Source organism: Dermacentor silvarum, chromosome 4 (genome assembly GCF_013339745.2).
Source record: "Dermacentor silvarum isolate Dsil-2018 chromosome 4, BIME_Dsil_1.4, whole genome shotgun sequence".
Lineage (NCBI taxonomy): Eukaryota > Metazoa > Arthropoda > Arachnida > Ixodida > Ixodidae > Dermacentor > Dermacentor silvarum.
In genome coordinates this window covers 54957336-54980283 of record NC_051157.2, presented here as the reverse complement: position 1 = coordinate 54980283, position 22948 = coordinate 54957336, and the positions used below count along the sequence as shown (strand labels likewise).

The 22948-nt window shown below is 44.8% G+C and overlaps 1 protein-coding gene across 1 annotated transcript in view; it reads left to right on the top strand.

Moving 5' to 3' along the window:
* LOC119450085 (23 kDa integral membrane protein) overlaps window positions 1-22948 on the top strand; it is a 32146-nt gene that overhangs the window by 4986 nt on the left and 4212 nt on the right. Inside the window, exons 2-5 of the mRNA XM_037713443.2 lie at window positions 10646-10843; window positions 19311-19391; window positions 19953-20066; window positions 20575-20685. Of these exons, the coding sequence (XP_037569371.1) occupies window positions 10646-10843; window positions 19311-19391; window positions 19953-20066; window positions 20575-20685 (504 nt within the window). The remainder of the gene's footprint in view (window positions 1-10645; window positions 10844-19310; window positions 19392-19952; window positions 20067-20574; window positions 20686-22948) is intronic.

The window sequence follows — 22948 nt, the reverse complement described above, 5'->3', positions numbered from 1 at the left end:
ATAATAGTTTACAAACAACAAACATCTATTAACAACTTGAAATCCCTTCAAAAAGCTGCCAACCCTAAGACTACACTGAAAACCGATTCACGCCCTTAAAGTTTTCAAAGTGTGTCAATTAGTCTGTAAATCACACCATTACACCCGTGAAGGAGGGTGTAAGTGTGTGAGTTATATGCAGAAAGCGATTTTAATGCTGGAAAGCGTAGCTTGCACTAGTGGCGCAAGGCTAAAGAAACAGCGGAGCTGTTCGGCACCTAGCTGGTCCTGGCCTTACGGGTTATGCTCTTCCGAAATTCATTGATTATTGATCGATTATCGATTACCTACTGACTGGCTATCGCAAGGTATTGGCCGCGTATTTGGGCTAGGCTAAGCACTACCAAGTCATCCCCAGCATTTTCTGGAATTTATTGATTATTGATCGATTATCGATTAGCTATTGATTGGCTATCGATGACTGACTAAGCTTAAGTAGTCCCAACCATGCTTAGCTAGACTTAGCCAGGCTCATCTTCGCTAGTGTACAAGGGTATGTGCCATTGCGCTTGCACACTTTCTGCACTACCGCCAGGATCGGCCCACATTTTCAGTTCGCGGTTGACACATTACGCCTGGCTTAAACAGCTCCGCTGTTAAAACCGCGGCGTTATTTTTACTGCAATCCAAAGCACTTCAAACGCAACTACAGCATCTACATATGGGCATAGTGGAAACACACTGGCTGAGCAATCATTTCTGACATTTACGAGTGATTCATTCTTATTTTATCGCTGACGTCTTCTTTCCTGTGTTTGGAGCCGCCAGTACTATCAGTATATACTCGTAGTCTTCGGTGCACGCAGATAAAGCGACAGTGCCGCCGTCGCCGCTATCAGTAAGGAGTTTAGCGCGCCGACGTGACTGCTGCAATCCATCCCTTCGAGATTCGCCTCAAAAACGAGATCACCCACTGCTCCGTATGGCGCGCACAGAAATCCCATCAGTCCTCACCAATTACATCGCGAGTATGGCCCCCATGTTATATATATATATATATATATATATATATATATATATATATATATATATATATATATATATATATATATAGGATAACCGCATACGCTCGCGACCGCTCCTATCTTTGGCGGTGGCTCTATGCTCCTCTAGTCCCCGCCTATGCAATCAATTCTACTGCACGAACTAAAGAGCTCATCGTAATCGTTGGATTTCGATGGTTCAATTATACTGCTAAGTCGGCCCCTCAAGGATCCGGCAAGCTCTCCGCTGACGTCGAGCCTTTCGCATGCCTTTGGCTACATTGCATTTCCATGACACTGGAAATGAAATGACAATGACGCATTGCGACGACTGGGCAATCGGCCGTTGTCCGTGCAGGCCCTCCCCATCACTCATCGGCCCACAAAGCTGTGAAGGCACTGTTGTCTTTCTTGAGGGCGACTGGGCTATGTGAACGCCTTTGAATTGCTCAGGCCCCCCGGGTGCGTGCGCGAGCTCACCGTGTCCTTCCTCCCCTCCCCCCCCCCTCCACCCGCTCCTCTCTCTATCTCATCTTTCTATGCCCTCTTCCCCGTCCCCCAGCGTAGGGTAGCCAACCAGACGCATTTCTGGTACCATGCCTGCCTTCTCTTTTTCTCTCCTCCTCCTCCTCCATGACAATGCATGTGTGCGAATATTCAAAACTTTCGAATAACGAATCGAATAGTGTTCAAGAGAGAGAATAAACATCTTTAATGGCATTGTGCATGATCAAAACATACATCGAATAGTGTTCGATTCGGTCTTCAATACGAATAGACACTATTCGTAAATGTAAATATTTTTTAGAATACTTTTCGAATATTTCGAAACGTCTACAGCGTCTAAATAGACATAAAGTTAGAGCAAAAGTATGGTTAAGGATCACCCCGCAGGCTTAGTATAGACATAAAACATGAGAACTTGCGTAGTGGAGCAGGATACGTCATTTAGGTAGGCACACTTTACAGGCTGGACAGCGGTAATTCGCACTCTGTGAAGAGCGCTGTGCATGAAGAGAAACTACTTGTTTGCTCCTAATGGTCAATTTGCGCTTTTAATAAACAACGCTTCATAATGTACTCATAATGCACAGGAACTTGCTAACTTTAATAATACTAGGCGATGAACATCGTTCTATACAACGGCTGTTCATTATTCATACGATACGATTCGCTTCTGGCACTGTTAGATTTGGTCTCAAAAATCACTATTTGTACATATCTACAATGGTGGTTTACTTACTCCAAACCGTATCTCTACAGTTAAGCAGCCAGCAAGGCAAGAAAGTAAGCTTAGACCCGAGACAATGTCGCCGCTATATAGACTTGCCTCCTCGAAAAGCTGAGATATAATAAAGCAACTTTTCCTTCTTGGCACCCAGTTCAACCTATTCACGGTAAAGTCTACCATGACCGTCATTTGTTCTTACAAGTCTATTATAGGAATTTTCTTTAGGCCTGGAATGCGCGTTGTCGTCGTCGTCGTCGTCGTTGTTGGTGGTGGTGTTGTTGTCGTTTTTGCCGTTGCTGTTGCTGCTCTCTCTCCTCTCTCTCTCTCTCTCTCTCTCTATCTATCTATCTATCTATCTATCTATCTCTCATCATCATCAGCAGCAGTAGCAGCTCTCTTTCCTATTTTGAGCCCGCGCACTTTTTTTTTTATGTGCCTCTAGTATTCCGCGAACGAGAAGAAAGGGAACCGAGGGGCCCGATTTTTTTAATAAGCATATCATAAGAAGCCAACAAACAATAACACCAAGGACAACTAGGATGTAATGTTTATTGCAACGAGACGCTGACGCCTGGTGGCACGTCTCCTCCATCACGACTACCAAAGACCATGGAACCGAGGGGCCCGCACACGCTAGCACAACGCGAAAGACGAAGCACGTTGACACACTTACAACGCGCAAGACAAAGCACGTAACTGAATCGTCACTGAGCATAGCGCGTACAGCGCGTCGTATTGCAGCCTCCGCGATCAACTTCAGAAACATTTTCAACAAACGCTCCGCTGTGCAATAACGCCACCAGCGTTGGTAGTGCTTCTTGATGAGCGTCCCTTCATGCTGGCACAGGCGTCGTAGCTGGACCACCGAAGCGTTCACTGTCGGTGCGCGTTAGTGTCTTGCAGTACTTCTCTTTTCTGCTTAGGCGGCGGCACCGCCCCAAGCAAGAAAAAGTGTTGAATTAAGGCGCGTCTGTGTAGCTCTCTGAAATGCGTTTTGGCGCAATGGGTTAAACGCTCGGCGATCTATTCGGGACCGAAGGTAAAATGAAATATGAAAAAACAAACTGTCCGCAGGTGGGGAACGAACCCACGTCTTCGCAGTACGCGTGCGATGCTCTCACCATTGAGCTACCGCGGAACCGTTTTGGTTTGTGAGTGGTGGCGCTAGCTAACACTCCCGGGGTTAGTTCTAGTTGTAAAATATAAATACCTCAGAAAGTGGATGGGAAAACGGTTCCGCGGTAGCTCAATGGTGAGAGCATCGCACGCGTAATGCGAAGACGTGGGTTCGTTCCCCACCTGCAGACAGTTGTTTTTTCATCCATTTTCATTTTCATTAATTTATAATTTCTTTAATTCAATTATTAAGTACAAGTAATTTCCCCTATGTTGTCCTTGGTGTTATTGTTTGTTGGCTTCTTATGATATGCTTATTAAAAAAATCGGGCCCCTCGGTTCCCTTTCTTCTCGTTCACTACATAACGAGGGCTCGAATCCGGCAACAATGATGCCTGTAGGTAGCATATGTGGGTTTATTGACCAGTTGCCATCACCCAAAAAGATCACGTGCTCGTGACGCCTGCGGCAGAAAGGATGTTCCACATCCGCCCTTTGGTTTGTGAGTGGTGGCGCTGGCTAACACTCCCGGGGTTAGTTCTAGTTGTAAAACATAAATACCTCAGAAAGTGGATGGGAAAACGTTTCCGCGGTAGCTCAATGGTGAGAGCATCGCACGCGTAATGCGAAGACGTGGGTTCGTTCCCCACCTGCGGACAGTTGTTTTTTCATCCATTTTTATTTTCATTAATTTATAATTTCTTTAATTCAATTATTAAGTACAAGTAATTTCCCCTATGTTGTCCTTGGTGTTATTGTTTGTTGGCTTCTTATGATCTAGTATTCCGCGACAGACACAAAGCTCCACACTTGGGAAATTTCTGGTGGAAACCACAGTCAGCTTATTTATTGCCCGCGGGAGTCCCTGCTCGTAAAAACCCGGCAAGAAAAATAACTCCGACCTTCTCTCGAAGGAACTGTAAAGTGCAAAGAGAAAGATGACCACGCTGTTCTCTAAGCCATGACAGTCTGTAAACGTGGTTGGAAATCTCCTGTGGTGATGCTAAGTCAGCATTCTTTAGTCAGTGGAAAAGGCCGTTCCGCCTGGTACTTTCGTGCTTTGACTGCCGTATACAAACATTATGTGCTGCGAACAGTCTGCGAAGGTGTCGTACATTTTGGTGCGGTCAAAAAATGGCTCGTTTCACGATCACTCGGCGATTCACGTTCGCGGTCACTCCTCGATTCTCGCTTCACGGTCACTCCGCGGATATCTTGAGAATACTTGTAAATTTTATAGATTCTTCCTGTTAAATGGTACGATATGAATCTGTTGAAACTGACGGATAATCCCATTAATAAAAAAGGTGCCTTAAGCGTTTCTATGCAATCGTGTAGGGTTGAACAGAAGGGCCTTGCAAAATATCCTCTCTAGTGAAGCCTTGACTCTTTTGGTTTATTTGTAATCCGAGTCAGAAAACGACGACTCGGAACAAAAGTTGGGAAGCGACTCAGCATATGTAGCGGTCCGCAACTGCGACCTGCAGCGACGTGGGGCGCCGGGTTGTTGGTTATAATATCGCTGAGAGAAAAAATTCGAGACAAGTATCTCGTTTCTTTTTTTTGTGTGTGTTTTTTTCTCTTTAAAGTAGCATAGACGGACGGCAAATTTCGGAAGAAGGCGGCAGACACGGAACAAAGATGGTAAATGCTATCGGGTTTAAAACTCAAAGCCGCGGAGAAGACAGTAGGTGATTAATTAAAAGCGTAGAATTCTGCCGGCGCACATGTCGCCGCCTACATACTATATTGCATACGGAAAGGATCCGGGACTGAAAGACCTGAGGAGGAGGAGGAGGAGGAGGAGGAGGAGGAGGAGGAGGAGGAGGAGGAGGAGGAGGTGAGTGAGAGCGAGAGAATATACCATCAGAGCAAGTACAGGTGAGCGAAGCCGCTGCACCAAACAAATGGGTGGTATAGAAGATCTCTTCTCACAAAGAGAAAAGGTGTTTGAGAAAGAAAGAAAGAAAGAAAGAAAGAAAGAAAGAAAGAAAGAAAGAAAGAAAGAAAGAAAGAAAGAAAGAAAGAAAGAAAGAAAGAAAGAAAGAAAGAAAGAAAGAAAGAAAGAAAGAAAGAAAGAAAGAAGACGTGTGGAACACTCGGGGAAATGTAAAATCCATTTCCGCATTGCGGTAGTAATCGGCTTTCGGCAACGTTCGTTTCAGCAGAACGCAAATGGAAGCGGCTGTTCTATGCTGTATGAAAAAAATAAAAATAAAGGAAATATAGGTAAGAAGCAACAGGTGTGCATTAAGCAAGGAAATGAAGAAGAAGAGATAATAACAGGAAACAAAATCGATCCCCTCTTCTGTTTTTCTTGATCTAAAATTTATAACCTTCGCAAAAACAAGACCACGGGCGGGATTTAATTTCTTGCCGAAGGCAGCCGGAGATGAACTCTCCCGTCTGTCTCTCTGTGTGTTCTAAATATTTTTTTTCTTCTTCCATTTCATTCAATTCAAGTCGCTCTTCTCTGGGGCACGAGAATCCATTCTCGGGTTACCTCCGACAAAAAGAAAAGAAATTTTAAAAAAATTTATTCTAGAGCGTCTTCGGGTAATTGAGGGCGCTGAACAATTTTCGTCGACGACACAAACCTATACGCTGTGCGTGCCGAGATGCTTTTATATGGCTCGTCATTTCTTATAAGTCCAGAGATGAAGGTATAATATGCGTCGTCTACTGTAATAACTTCCATCCGCCTTAACTCAGCGAAGAGAGTGAAGAAAAGCATTGATGATCCCGTAAACGCGCACAAAATCGAGATCATAGAGAGTGAAACGCCAGGCACTGAGCGTGCTGCTCCCCATATTTTTCTACGTTGTTTTCCGAAAGAAAGCTCTTGAGAGGACATTAAGGAGGTTTTCTAAAACGCTCCTCAAAGCCTTGAGCACGCCTACGAGGCGATATGAGCATGCCTATGCGGCGCCTAAAGCACTCTCTCAGATAGCACGTTCGTTAAACCATTACAGACGTTATAGACGCATATACTTTTCTTAATGGAGCATGCGTACACTGCAGGCTTCCGCATTTTAACAGATTCATCTAGGTAATACAGAAACCTAAAAAGCGTGAGGAGTGATAATCGTTTACTTTTTTCCTTATCTTCTACTACTACTTCGTTTGAAAGCATCTTTATTATTATTATGTTGTAGTTGTTGGTTTAAAATTATTTTGTTCCGCTCTGGACTGTTTGTCCTTTGCAGGAAGTGAATGATAAGTGGGGTGTCAGGACGATGTACATAGGTGGCGTAGGAGGGTGATGTGGCAGTGACTCTTCCCTGCTATTGCCCTATTGGTAACGGGGCTATCTTCACTTTTCCAAGTTCTAGAAAGGTTCCCATGCGGGAATCAGGATCCTGGATCCAACTGAAGAGGGGCAGACATGTCGGGATGAGTTTTTGAGGGGATTTTACTATGCTTTAAACGTGTTACTTATGTTTAGTTCCTGCTTGAACCGCCTGTCGTCTGACCACCCATTTGACAACGCTTTCTACTGGAGTCAATTTAGAATACCAGCGCCTTGACGCATTGCACCATGAGAGGCAGCATCATTGATTGATTGAAGCGCTCTTGCATATACCAAAGGTGCACGGCGGGATGTATGAGGAACGCCTAATTGGAGGATTGCAGATTAATTTTGACCACCTTAAGTTCCGTAACCTGAACATAAGTGTACGTACGCGACCGCTACCGCCATCTGCCCTGGTCGAAACGCGCACGTCGTGGCCAGTATTCGATACTGCGACCGCGTGCTGGACGTCATATACAACTGACTCACCACGACGCGTTTAAACTCGATAGTTAACGCAGCCGTTTTGCGAAGCCACTTTAACGACTTTAAACGAAACCTAATACTTATTTCACGGTCTAGTTTTAAGTTTGACTGGCCGAATGAACGTTCGGGCATGTTAATACCATCTTGATTGCAGCAACAAGGCAAAACAGACAACATGTGAGAGTGTTTGTTTCTCTTCTAGTTTGCTTCCAGTTACAATTGTGACATCAGTTCGCTATAGCATAACCATAACGCACTACTGCGTAACATAGGAGATAGTGGATTGGGTTATGCGACAAATTGTGACGAATAAATTTTGACCACCTGGGGTTCTTTAAAGTGCACCCAATGCACGGTAGACAGGCGTTTTTGCATTTCGCCGCCAGCGAAATGCGGCCGCCGCGACAGGGATTTGATCCCGCGACCTCGTGCTTAACCGAGTAACGCCTAAGCCACAAAGCAACCATGGCGGGTATCCGGTAATTGTAATGATGTGCCTTACAAAAATGTAAAACGACATTGCGTTATACGTTCAAAGATGCAGCGTACTATGGCTGTTAAGTGGCCACAAATGTGAAACATCTCAATTGATTGATTGATTGATTGATTGATTGATTGATTGATTGATTGATTGATTGATTGATTGATTGATTGATTGATTGATTGATTGATTGATCCTTGTATTTTTGCAAACTCTGTGCCGTTATGATAATTGAAAAGGCGGCTGTTTCATTACACCGTTTTTAAAATGATTCCGCGCTATACTGCCTACCTTAATTTTTTTTTCTACTGCAAGAAAAAAAAAACTGCTTAGAATTTCATCGTCTGGTACACCTGTGCACGAAACGCATAGCGGAAAATTGTCAGGGTTTCATAATGAACACTAACTGCACGTCAAATACGTGACTGGCACAGCATTCCTGGCAAGTCAAAGGACCAGTGTAAGAGTGAAATGTCTGTTCGTAAGATTCAGTGTCCGTGCTCATGACGCGAATACATCTGCTGCTGAGAAACGTCGGTGCTTCCAGAGTCTTTCAACTTCCAGCTCCGCACGAGAATGTACCGTAGTACGTATATATCACACAGCATCAACTGCGCTTTAGGTAACGTGCGTCATTCTGTTTTTGTTCCGGAACAACACAGCCGAACACGGCGTTCTACACAAGAGTTTCGCAACACTGATAGCAATTTTATTACAGATACACTCCCCGCCCCTCCGCTATCGCCCACCATAAAACGTCTGGGTCGTGTCTATAAAATATGCGCCTCTTGGCTGCGTCGTTGCACGTGACAGAGTTTGACAGCTGGTAGCCGACGAACGAAAAAAGCCCCGTGTACGAAAATCAATGAACTTATCAAGCTATACGGCGTGCCATGTCAGCTCAGCGCAATACGCACCGCCTCACTAGCAGCGTGAGGATGCCGCTGCGTCATAGAATACATATTCCTCGTTCCCGAATGGCGCAGTGAGCGCGAAGCAATTCTTATATCAGCTATGTGTACACGACACCAACGACATCGCTTTTGTTTTCCTGCCCGTTTCCACTTATTATCCTTTAATAATCGTCTATCCCACCTTTGCGTTCGAAGCGATGAACGTCAACGCAGTGGCCATCCGGCGATGAAACAGGCGCCATTGTCTGACGCCAGAAAAAGTGTTCGTCAAAGGTGGCTTCTCCCCACAAACAACCGTTATGCGGTGAAGCCAGCTTCTCGGATTCACTATTTTACAGAACATCTAAAGTTTCACTGGACACAAACGTGCGCTAGGAGCGTATAATTTGCCGCAACGCGTCCTGTGGTGCGTTCACCGAATGCTGAACAATGTTGATGCCCTTTGCGTCCATTAACAGGGTCGTGTTGCGGGAAATGCCGGCGCACCGTATACAGGGTGTCCCAGCTATCACACAGCACGATTTTTCAAAAAAGAGGAACGGCGTTACGCGAAGCAAACCTAGTGCCTATTGTTTCCAGTACAGTGGAGTAGCTGCCAGTAATTTTTTTCATTACTGAGATTTAATAGCTAATGGTAATTAATTATCTAACTCGAGAAGTACTGTCCTAATTTCAAACTTAATGACAAACTTATTAGCACTTCGCTCTGGCTCGAAATAAAATTTGTCACAGGAGTCACAACGTGAATATGCACACTGCTAATCAATGCAGCTGTAATGTGAACAGGCACCGCACCACGCTTCAAAACACCACAGCTACACTCAAGTATGCATCGGCCATTAACAATCAGGTGCCAGTTCGAGTCACAGTTTATCGCACCATCAATGTATTCAGAATCAAAAGCCAACAGGTCTTACCACAAAATACTGACTACCAATAAACAATCAAGGATGGCTGGCATCATTCCACTGGTATTGAAGATAAGCGACTGTTTAGAATCGAACAAGGGCGCGAAGAAAGCACTAGTTGCTCGTCCTTTATGTTTATCTAACCTAAACTAGCATAATTACCATGACCAATGGCACCATAACCTAAAAACGCAATGTAATCAACCTGATTAAAATAGTTATGACGTTATAAATTAATTAAAACCACTTATTCTACTCTGGCTTTGAACTCCTTTTCTCTGAAATGTAAGATGAGCTTGATACTTGCCCTTGAGCCGAACTGGTGTGCAAACACATGATGCAAATGTTATCGTCGATGAGGCGTAAACAGTTGTTAGTATATCTTTTTAGTGTCATCTGAGAGCTACTGAATTGTTTGTATTCTGTTTATTCATTACATATTGGTATACGTAGGACATAATCGCTTACTCGCGTATTAAGTCCGCTAGGCAGCTATGACAATAGTGCAAGCATACCCGGACAAACCATAAAATAACTCCTAGGCAACAGCCATGCACTATGTGTTGAGATACGGTGTCGATGTGGCCGCATTGCGTTTTGTTTTATTTATTCGTTTGCTAGGTACAGCAGCAGGGTTGTAAACACGAATGTGCTACGCCATTGAGGCCCATTTGTTTTGCTAACGAAACTGTTACACCTTGATTATGCTCACTGGGCAAGGATTTGCCTTCACAATTGCCGATATCACCTTCCATGTCATCTTACAAAAAAAAAGGAGGAAGAGATTCGAAACATGGATCCCTTTTTGGTCCCTAAAGGACTTTCAACATCACCTTTTTCGCTGTCTTCTATTGTTCACCTAGTTTGTCTCAAACTTTTTTAGCTTGGTAGCTACGTCGTTAAGCTTGTTCCCCGCAGGAACATAAGAAATAATTCATTATGGCATAGTTTCCGGTGGCAATTTACGGTTTCGATTGCCGTGAACACGCAGCGACCTCACATATGTCCGGCAGCTCCTCTATCTGGCAACACACTGCGTATAGCGCGCGGCTTTTTCGTCGTCTGGTATACATGTGTGCGAATGGCGTCGCAAAAAAAAAATTGTTCAGTGTGTCATTATATCCCAGCGTCACCGTCACTGTCGCCAACAATTGCACCACCAAAAGCAAAACCTGTACCCGGCGCATGTACGCAGCTTCTGGGCTTGGCCCTGATCGTGGTGTCGGCGGTGTCCCTGGCGGGGTCCTCCTCGACGGAAGAGGCCCCGCTGCCCGGACTTCAGAGTGTGCGCAGCGCGGCGGCCACTGCCCTCTTCCTCGGATGCCTGCTCTTCATCGTGGGCTTCCTCGGCTGCTGCGGGAGCTTTAAAGAATCCAAGCTTCTGCTCATCGGAGTAAGTAGCCTCACGCTGCACCTCCTGCAGACAGTAAAATAACGACGAGCGAACAAAAGCATTTTAATGCGATTAGCATTCTCAGGACAGTTCACGTATTTTTCAGTATCTATTCATCTGCCTATCTATGGCCAGACCTAAGCGTTTTTTTTTTTTCATGCCAACTTGAGCCACGCGCCACGACTGAACTTCGTGGCGGCACCGCTAAATGGCCTAGCGTTCTTTTATACAAACTCGTGCGTCTTAAGGGAAACGAAAAAGAACATTAAGATTAGCCTAATATAAATAGATTACATAATCGCTTGTTCGCCAATCCTTCCATGAACAGAAGACCGCGTGGTACGCCTGAGACCACGTAGAAGCGGAAATAGGATCCAAACGCTAAGCTACAATTTCTGCACTAGCTCATCGTAACGTCTTACGTTGTGTACCACGAACTCAGGGTGTGTTGTCTTTAAGCAGTTATTCATTACGCATTTATTTACAAGCAAAAGAAAATGACGAGGGAAAATTTTTGAGCCCGTTCTCCCTAGAGTATAGTTTATTTTGTGACCATAAGTATTCACAGCGAAATAGCGGCGCGCAATTTCACCTTTCATTAGGCAATATTGTCTATGTAATCATCTCTTTTTCTCAAACTTCGGCGGTGTGTTAACCGGAAGGAAACCAATGTACCGAAGTGTTTTCCCAGAAACACGCGTTCCAGCTTAACCTGGCCATGAAAAGAACGAGTGGATTCTGCGTGGCTATCATGTGCAAACGCAGATAATGCCAAGACAGAGCAAACAAAAACTACGTCCGTCCTTACCCAGTCTCACTTCTTCGCTCTAACAGAAACCTGGTGAAGGCTTAGAACTGATAGATGAGCGAGTTGGCATTGATTCACTGTTGAACTGTAGCACGCAGAGGATAGCGCTTGTTTTCTCAGTCTATATGCGTCCGTTTTTTGTTTTTTTTCGCTATGCACTATGCAGTTAAACAATAAAGCAATCCGGTTGCTAAGCGCTTGAAACGATCTGCAGTAGTTGCGTATAGAAAGCTGGCTTGTGAACTTTTGGCTTGCGTATCAGGACTTGCGAGCTATTCGCGGGAAACTGTTCGTATATCGCTATAGCTTCCAAGTGCTTTGAGCGGGCCCTTCGGGAACGATTCTGCACAAAGTCGCATCCTAATGTTTGCCCTAGTAATTGCTCCTCTGTTTCTCCTCTCTCACTTCCCTCTCTGCTTTGCCTCACTTAACCTCCCCCCCCCCCCCCCTGATGACGTTGTTCTTTTAGGTTGTTTCTGTTCTTGTCGCACCTCAAAGCAGAGCAGTAGCTGGTGGCTCTACGGGGCACCGATATCTTCTTACATACATTCATTTTTACAGGAAATCTGGTATGGGCTAGGTTCCAGGAGATCGCGTCCGTGTACACCGGAAGTAGGCGACAGTTCTGTGGCGTCTCGTTCAATTGGTACATACAAAAATTGGCATGGAAGGGTACGAATGTATGACTAACATGACTGATAGGTCATGACATCAATAACGCCACATGCTCTTCACTTACGTCACGATTATCGATAATAAAATCACGTGTGGCGCATACCCGCATCGGATGTGCGGGTATGAGCCAGGGACAAGAAAGAAAGAAAGGAAGGAAGAAAGAAGGAAAGAAAGTAATAAATAAAGGAGGAGAAGAAATAAAGAAATCACGTGTGGCTCAGACCCGCGTTGGATATGTGGGTATGAGCCGCCGAGAGCAGGAGCAGGGCAGATCTCGTCGACGTCACGCCAACGCCTCGGCAGAAGATCGGGCCCGCGATGCGCTCCGCATCGCGGACGGACTTGACTCAGCAAACGCGCTACTTGGCCATTGCGCCAGGTGAAAACAAGACGCCGGTGTCCTTGTTCTTTGACGAACATGCCGAAGACACTCAATATATTCAATAATAATAATAATAATAATAATAATAATAATAATAATAATAATAATAATAATAATAATAATAATAATTCACTATAGCAGTATTCACTAAAGCAGACCCACAATACTCACAGCTTTGCTGGCTTCCATCTTCACAGTAGTGGAAGGGCTCTGAACTTTTTTTTTAGAGAAGCTTAGCTATGCCTCTCTCCAGAGTGACGTTTGTTGAGATTTGCAGACCTGCCAACCTCGCCGCGAACCTCAGGGATACTATACTGTCGAAGCTAGAAAAATAGCAAAATTTAGTGGGGGAAAAATAGTACAAATTGTTTTACTACTCATGATGTTCACTGTTTGTCAAAAAAAGACTTGGGAGTTTATCCTGTATAGAACGCTGTGACATGCACACCCCCTCCATAACCGCATCAAAAAAGACCTGTGCTACCTGAGAAGCGGAAACGTGCAATGCAGTTTATTGATAAAACATTCACGTATAATGGCGGCTGAAAATTCGGCTGTCTCTATAGGCTGGTTCAATGAGTGGGTTTCGTTGCTCCGGTGGGTTAGATACGACTGAACCAGCTGGTTCAAAAAATCAGAAGGGGGGGGGGGGGGGGGGGGGCGTTTTGTATTTTTTTTTTATCTATTTTACTCTAAATTGGACGCAAACGACAAATCGTAAAACCATTGGTATTAATACGACATGAGGAAAGAACTTCCAAAAATTGGCATTTTACGATAGAATCTTGCGCCAATGCTGCCTAACAAACAACGTCTCGTATACGATGGCTACGGCCGCGCCCCGATAGCGAGCGGTCGATGTCGCTAGGCAACCGTGGGGCGAGGCAAATTAAGGACAAAGTCCTTAATTAGCCAGGTCAGGCAGGCAGCAGAGGCCAGTGGGGCCCTGGACTGAGGGGCTGCGACCACCGCTCCTTAAAATGCTTGCTGTCAAATAAAGTTTTTATATATATAAGTTCGCATGCGTGGACTTGTTCGTAGACAGACGACAGGACTGCCGTGTTTTCAATTTGCTCACGTGACAAGGAGCGGCGCCGGCATGTTTTCCTGGTTCTAACGCGTATTCACGTCAAATTAAAAACACACCGAGGTAATTGAGTCTGAAGCTGGCACTACGTAAAGAGATGCAAGTCTGGTCGCCATGCAGAAAGAAGCGCACCCTTTGCGCACCTCCGCCTTTGTGGGAAGGATATTTTCGGCGTAGCCAGATGCCGAAAACATTTCTCGTGCCAACGCGCGTACTCTATATCTTTATTTTTTTTTCTCTCCTGCGGGTACATCGAGGTGGAGATAAGGATAGAAGTGCGTGCAACCTAGAATAACGGTTCACCTGCTTGCCTCGCCCCACGGTTGCCTAGCAACGACGACCGTTCGCTATCGGGGCGCGGTTGTAGCCATCGTATACGAGACGTTGTTTGTTAGGCGGCATGGGTGCAAGAAAGCGTCTGGTGTTACGAGCCTCGACGTAAGAGCCGCCTGAAATAACCGAAAAGCGGCAGCAGCGAGCGCTTGGGAAGTCGTTGCTCGTGCTTCGTCTCGCTAATTCGACGCAGTGAGTCGGTGTAATGCCTCCAATCAGATCGAAATACGAGGGCCCGGGCATTCACAACATTCCCCTTATGTATACGCGATCGCGCAATTGACCATTGCCGGGATGATCGTGTCGTGTCATCATGTCAATCGTTATCATGAGTTATAGGTGACTGAACATCGGCCATTGTAGTATGTTGGTTGTACCAACTGGGCCTGTATTCGCAAAGAGCTCTGACACAATAACTGTTTGTAAAGAAAAATTCCAGTCAATCCTAATATTGGATATATCATCAGCGGAGGCGGCTAGGCAATTGCAAAGCGCATTTACGAACGAAAAACTGTGAATTCGGCACCCTGGTTATTTATTAAGTCTACTGGCACCACGGTAACCGTCTAGCTAGAGCGCCTGACCCATGAACGGTGGCCAGCAGAGGGCGCTGGGAGGGGGAATTGACTAGGGTGCCTCGATGCCCAGCGCCGCCGGCGGCGCTGGCATCGAGGCACCCTATAGAATTGACAGGATAGATGACTATTTGTCACCACCCCGTTTCGAAGGGGATGGTAATAAACACCATCATCAACAGGACAAAGAGACAAGGTAGCTGAAAATATAGAGGAGGAGATGAGAAAAGACCATTCACATTCCTTAACAAAGTTAGGAAACGTTCTTACGCAAGATTAATTTTGTGAATACGGGCCAGAGGTACTCAGGACACATATCCGACAAACGTATTCGGGGATTACGTATATAAATGCACAGAACGAGTAGGTTTGTCAGAGTAACATAAGGAGTGTCAGTGGAAGGGAAACGCAGTCGATTCTACGTCTTGTCATGTGTCTGTAACTTTTTGTTCGTGTGCCAACTCTTGTTAATTGTTTGTGAACGGACGTGGTGCATTCCGATTGTTTCCATGCGAAGATTGTGACATGATTATAGTGAAGGTGGCTGGTCAATGACAAACAGTTCTTATAACTGACAGTCTTTGAGAATGCGGCCCCAGTTTTTGGGACATATCGGTTACACGCGCCGGTCAGTCGTGATAGCGAACATAATATGTGTGAAGGGCCCGCCAATGCCCAACATTTCTCCCAGGAAGCTTTCAGGCACTCGCGCTCTGCCTGAGTGCCTGAAATACTAATATGATAGCATTATGAGACTCTATCGTTAGCTTATTAAATGCGAAGCATTTCTTGGCGAACATTTGCTACTTTGACAGTATCTATCTATCTAGCCGCCTACGACTTTGTGCTCTCATAGTCGTTTCGTTAACTTGGTATGTACCAAAATTGGCATACTATGGCAAGAGTATATGGCGAACATAAATTATATATCATGACATGAATGTCATGACATGCGTGTCATGTAGGTCATGAAACAGCCACCTACGTTTTGGTGCTCTCATGGGCGTTTCGTTAACTTGGAAGTTACCAAAATTGGCATAGTATGACAGGAGTTTATGACGAACATAAGTGATAGGTCATGCCATAAATGTCATGACATGCGTGTCATGTAGGTCACGACAATGACCCAGCGAAAAAGATTAACACTCAAAAACCACTGGAATGGTTCGGACGTGGGTACCAGATGAAGGAAACACTAAAGCATGATGGTAGAAGTCATAGTCATGAGCATGACTCAGCGAAAATGACAATGACTCAGCGAAAAAAGAATTATACTCAAAAAACACTGAAATGGGTTAGGACGTGGGTACTAAGTGAAGGAAACACTAAAGCACGCTGCTAGAGGTCATAGTCAGGAGCATGACTCAGCAAAAATGACAATGACTCAGCGAAAAAACATTAACACTGAAAACCACTGGAATGGGTTCGGACGTGGGCACTAAGTGAATGAAACACTAAAGGATGATGGTAGAAGTTACAGTCATGACCATGACTCAGCAAAAATGAATGACTCCGCGAAAAAAGATTAACACTCAAAAACCAATGGAATGGGTTCGGATGTGGTACTAAGTGAAGGAAAAGGCCAAAGGTTGATAGTCGAAGTCATAGTCATGAGCATGACTAAGGCTTTGACCTTAAGGTGTCGCAGGTGTAGCTAAAGGGACTCCTGAGGATTCATGACATGTGTGTCATGTAGGTCATGAAAGATCCACCTACGGTTTGGTGCTGTCATGGTCGTTTCGTTAACTTGGTAGGCTCCCCGCACACTGCTTCGCATAACATTGATTCCCACACGGCGTGGGATCTGCCGTCTCTTTAACTAATGACATTCACATGACATCTCCTACCTCGTGATCAATTACGAATAATTACATTGCGATCACACTGCTGCAGTCTACCTGCTGTCGTTCTACGACGTCGCCTATGTACAGTGGAATCTCATTAATACGTCTTCCCGGGAGCCGAAAAATAAAACGTCTCATTCGAAAATCGTATTATCCGAAAATAACCATATATATATATATATATATATATATATATATATATATATATTACGAAAAATTGTATATAAGAAAAAAAACGTATTATGCAAAATCGTATCAACGATATTCCACTGTATATCTACGCTCAACCGAAACACAATAGCACCGCTGCTACGTTTCGTTTGTTGCCCTTAAGCACGATACATATACAGTGCAGCTGTCGCTACGCAACATACCGCGTGCAGGTCTGGCTGTGGAACTCACTACAACACTGACCATACCTATCACTGTATAACCGCGTGTCCCGTACATGCGCATAGGCAAACCACAGTTATCGCTTTATCACCTCTACCTATTACAGCGCAGCATGGTTGAAAGCATTGCGCAATCCATATAGCACCCGCCACACCTCCTGTCACGTGCATCTCTACGTCACACCACCTCGCTGCTTCTTCCACGCTCTGTCGCTCTCACCCCGCCTGCTACTTTTACCAAGGACGCAGCTCCCTACATCGCCGAAGGCAAAATAAATAAATAAATAAATAAATAAATAAATAAATAAATAAATAAATAAATAAATAAATAAATAAATAAATAAATAAACCTTGCGAGGACATATCGTGCACCGTTATCTGTGAGGTCCACTCACGCCTTTGATTACACTGTCTCTGTAATAGGCTGGTGTTGCTTATCTGGGTTCAACATCTTACGGCCCATTTTGTGTTTGTGCATAATATTATCGCATTAGCAATATTACTACACCGTAAACTCAGCCCAAGAAGTGGAGGCGAAAAAGGCGCAAGCGGGAATGCCCATCCTACCGAGAACAAGGAGCTGACGCAAGCGGACAGTGTGACAAAGAGGCTCACGCACCAAGTTTTGCACAGTGTATTCGAAGAGTGCAATGAGTTTTGCAACGCAGATAGACAGCTGTGCACACACAATAGTTTGTCACCAGTGCAGTTTTTCGCAAGCCCTGTTATGGAGCACTAGGCTCTTTATCTCTCTCTGCCCCTCTCTCTCTCTCTTTCTTTCTTTCTTTTTGTCTCATATTTTCATTTTTCTGTCATCAAGTACGAAAAGCACGTATAGTTAAATCAAAGCCCCGGAGATGTGTCATTCTATCTGAGATCATTAAAGAGACACAAAACCGAAATATATAACCTGAGCTGCATTAGTAGATTTTAAAATACGTAAAAAAAGTCACTCAATTCGCGACAGGCGGCTTGATAAGCCAGTAAAGATTCAAAAGGAAAACGAAACCACCTTGAAGATTCTGCATCAGCTCCTCGTGACGTCATAAATTTTGGCATCGTCTGCTGGGGCACAGTTAATTCTTTTATCGGTATAGAAGGACTAGATTATATTCATACGAGACAAAATACTGAATCCCAGAGAGTTTCGACAACTTTGACGCGTTAAAAGGAATCTTTAGCTCGTGGGCTCCCATTTAAATACACGGAAACGGAGAAATCGTTTTTTTTTTTTTTCTTTCCTCGGCAACCACTGCACCGGATTGGATTAGGTATGTTGCATTTAAAGGAAATGTTAAACTCTAGTGATTATAAAAAACATATTTCTGATTTCGGCTATCAGTGCTTTTATAAAGATTGTTGAAAAATCGCAACATTTCAAAAAACGAAGCTCACGTTTACAACTCTGTAACTCAGCAATACAAAAGATTTCGCATAAACTGCGTCTAATTTTACATCTAAAGCGAACAAAATGATGTATTAAACGCCAATCTGAAATATACCATTACTATTTCAGTAGGACTTTTGCAAAATCCTAGTAAACATCGTAACTAAATATCACGTAAGCTGCAAATAAATATATAAAATTTGTTCGCTTTAGATGTTCTAGCGGATGCAGTTTTAAAAAATGTGACATGTGCTTTTGGTGCAGAATTACGAGATTGTGAACTTCATGCTCCTATTTTTTTTTAACTTACCAATTTTCGGCAATATTTTTTTAAATTTTCTAGCCCTAAATCAAAATTCCGCTTCCTAAGGGAAGCGGAATTCTATAGTGACTGTAAATAGTCACTAGAATTTAGCTTTCTCTCTAAAATGCAAGAAATTTCATTCAATTGGTCCATGGGTTCTTTCATAAATGCATTTCTGCGTTTTACATGTATCTGAATAGGCGGCACCGAAGTTGGGCTCGAAGCTAAAAATACAAACAAAAAAATACTTTGGCATCCATGACGTCACACTAACGTACGGGCGCTGGGATTTCGGCACATTTTTTTTTTTTTTTTTTTAATGGAAGTGTATACCTTCATTTGCTCTTGTAGTGGTGAACCTCGCAAGTCGAAACTAACGAAAATACAGTTTTTAAAGAATGTTTTATCAGCCTGAAGTGATTCGTTGTTCCTCTGTAGAGCCCTTTTAATTCCACAACTATGTGACTGGTCTCGCTTCTGCAACGTCTTCGCTGCCAGTCGAGGCGCACATTAAGGAAGCAGATATTATACGAGTACATCCCTCACTTTCTACCAAATGTGGGCAGAAGGAATTTTTAACAAGAATGCTCGCGTCATTTACTGTATACGATCGTCTACAGTTAGTTTATTCGTAACGAGATTGTTCTGTAATGTCTTCCTTTTATCTTTCTTTTTCGCAGTACTTCGTTATCTTACTGATCGTCTTGATCTTCGAAATCGCAGTCTTGGCTCTGGCGTTCTCCTACGTCAACAGTTCTGCGGTAAGTTGGCCCTCGCCCTTAACTAGACCGCGATGCTATTCTGGATGTATCCATGAACAAGGTTACTTTAGACGTCACATTTTGAACATGTAATGCAATTTTTCTGCCATATTTCCTCACGACCTCTAGGCAACTGTTCTTTACAGGTTAGCCCCGAAAGCAGGGGCCTGAAATGGAAAGAAACAACACTTAATAACGCTCGTGTGTCTTTTCTTTATTTCTTTTTAATGCCATTACATTTCATTTCGAAGCAAAATTATCTATTTTTTTCTCTATAAGTCACATAGAGTAGCCGGAGGTATACTGCTCTTAAGCTCTCCAGTTGTGGACTCCATTTAGGCGTTCACCTCGTCCAATTGTTCTCCTGGTGCGCTGTTCAGCAGTATTTCCTTTCAACTTCATTTTAATTTTCTTTCGCATTCGAATCTTCATTTGTAGTTTTAAAACGCCGTTTTGCTTTCATAGGAGGCTAATAAATAGCTGGAAATTTTCAGTCATTTATTAGACTCCTACGTAAACACCCCTCTTTGCACCACCTTGTACCCACTTCGTCTACCGCAGATGGAGGAGGCCCTGAACAACCAATTCAAGGACATAATCACGGGTGGCCGCCGGGAAAAAGACCCCTGGCAACAGGAGAGGGACATGAACATGGTGCTTTTCGTGCAAACTGAAGTAAGCGTGAATAGATAGATAGATAGATAGATAGATAGATAGATAGATAGATAGATAGATAGATAGATAGATAGATAGATAGATAGATAGATAGAATAGATAGATAGATAGATAGATAGATAGATAGATAGATAGATAGATAGATAGATAGATAGATAGATAGATAGATAGATAGATAGATAGATAGATAGATAGATAGATAGATAGATAGATAGATAGATAGATAGATAGATAGATAGATAGATAGATAGATAGATAGATAGATAGATAGATAGATAGATAGATAGATAGATAGATGTGACGGACTGCGAGACATTCTACTGGCACTGTAGCTCTTTTTGAGAAACCCGTAGGGTGTGTTTTGTAGCTTCTTGCTGCTCTCGGATGAATGACAATTCTTTAATTTCACTAGAGCACATATTTTCATATCTGAAGCTAAGTTGCGAACTCCTGCAGAATCCAGCCATCTACATTACTGCCTCAGTGACGGTGGACGTGTTTGTCGCAGTTCCGTTGCTGCGGAGGACGAGGCGTCGAGGACTACACTGAGAGTGGCCAGGACATCCCACCGAGCTGCTACGACAACCGCGACAGCCAGCGGCCTTACCTCTACGAAACGGTATGCGCCGTACTTATTATTGCGACAGCAATTATATGGACACCCCAGGCGCATTTTTGCCGTCGTCGTCGCCGTGATGTTCCGCATAAAGTGCAAATGCGATAACACCGTCGCCGCGCGCCGCATGCTGCATGTGCGAGTGAAAGCGTGCGAGGGGCGCCGATCATCGCGGCTCATTCTCGCGCGTGCAAGGGAGGAAAGCGGGGAGGAAGCGCGCCGTCTTCCGTCGCGCAAAAGGCACCGGGGGGGGGGGGGGGGGGGGGGGCGTCGTTCTCTCTGGCAGCAACTGTGTACTGCGCGGGCTCTATTTTGAAAGCGATCTGCATTGGGGGCAGAGTCTAGGTGCGCCAATGGCTCATACGCTTGTACGTGCTCGCCGCTCAGTTTGCATTGAAGCGATAGAAAGCACGAAGGTCACTTCGTTCGCTACGAAGGTCACTTTGTACGCCTCCTCACGCCAGCGTTTTGACAGCGAGTGTCCGCGGTGATCGAGTTTGATGTGTTGATGTTTGCCTGTGCGCGCTGACACATGCTTGTTAATTTAGTTAGTATATGCGAATGTTTACAAGTTTATACGGCCGATAAAACTACTATCCTTACTAGTTTGCTATCGCAATCGATGATTCGCCCTTCGGGCGAAACTGCGACTTTTTCTTTTATCGAATAGACATGTTTTTTTATTTCCTGTATAGCGCAATTCGACCTCTTCGAGTGGCTTATTTAAAAATGCGGACATGAGTTGCACGGCAGTGTGTAATAGTCAGATTAATGTAAGACGAAACTTTGACTAGTGAAGATTAAAATTATTCATTTATGGGCACACGTTCAAGTTGCAGAAGTCAATTAAACACCCCAGCCATCAAGTCATATACCTTGAGCAGAAATCCTGAGGCTTTAGTATTGGTTTTAGCCTCCCTCGTGCAGTGTGAGAGTGCGGAACTATCCTCTTTCTCCCTCTCTTTTTATCCCCCTTATATGAAGTATTTCTTAGCTTAAAGGGATGTGGACACGAAATCTGAAAATTTTACGAAAATGCTGAAAATGAATCCTCAGTGTGTGATTATACCGAAAAGAAGTAGTGACTTAGCTCATTTTTGAGCCGATTGCTTTATTTTTGGCGTTTTTGTGAGCGCGCGCCTCGCCGCCCGGCCCGCGGGAGTTGGAAGGCGTGACGTCACGACACCCTCGTCGGATAGCCAGCCGGCCGGCCACGGTCATTCGAAGCGCGCCGACACCGCCATCGCGAGCATGGATTCGAGTTCTGGTGCTTCTACCAGCGATGAGTACACGTCTGAAGACGAGGACCATTCCAACTTGGCAAGAAATATTACCGCTTACGGTCACGAGCCTTCCGCGTCAAGCGACGAAGAAGAGCAGGCGGCCGTGGAGGTGCCGGTCAGGTTTTCGCGAACCGTAGCGCGAAGATTTCGCTCTGCACCAGACACTTGTGCAAGAATTATTTGTCATTTCCTCTGTAAACTTGCTTTTTCAAGAGAACACGCAGGCGAGGCAGCTGCGGGGTACTACAGCACTGCGTAGATGACTGAATAGTAGTTTATGCCGTCGGCGTGAGCAACTGCTGTGAGGTATCAGTAGAGATGTGCGCCGTGTCGGTTTCGACCGGCGGCGGCGGCGGCGCGGCGCCGGGTATTTGATCGGCGGCGGCGCAGTGCCATTTTTCGTTGGCGGCGGCGTGGGAACCGATACCACAAATTTAAAGAGCTGTTGCGCTACATCCTTCATTGCTAAACTGATTTACATTCTGGGCTTTTCATAATAAGGGCGGAGAGGGCCGAATACAGAGGCGTTGAAAGTGAGAGAAACACAAAACGTTTTGATAATATTTTGCTTTTATTGCGATAGCAATTATATGGACACTTCAACGGGATTTCTGCCGTCGGCGTCGCCGTCGCCGTGAGGTTCCGTATAGATTCCAAGGGCGATAAAATCGTCGCCGCGCGCCGTATGCGCGAGTAAAAGCGCGCGGGGGACGCGCGCTATCACGCGGAGAGCCAACGCACGGCGGAAAGCAAACGCGATTGTCGCGCGAAAGGCCGGAGGGGGGAGGCGGGGAGACGCTGTGCTACGGCACCAAATGCTTATCTTGCAACCCAGCGCAAGGGGAACTGGCAACGCAATCTCCCAAGCGAAAGCAAAGCAAAAAAAAAAAAAAAAAGCGGGGAGGCAGCGCGGGAGGGAGGGGGGGGGGGGGGGGGGCAGCTTCTACTTTGCCAACAAATACGCTTGCACTGGCTGTGGTGGC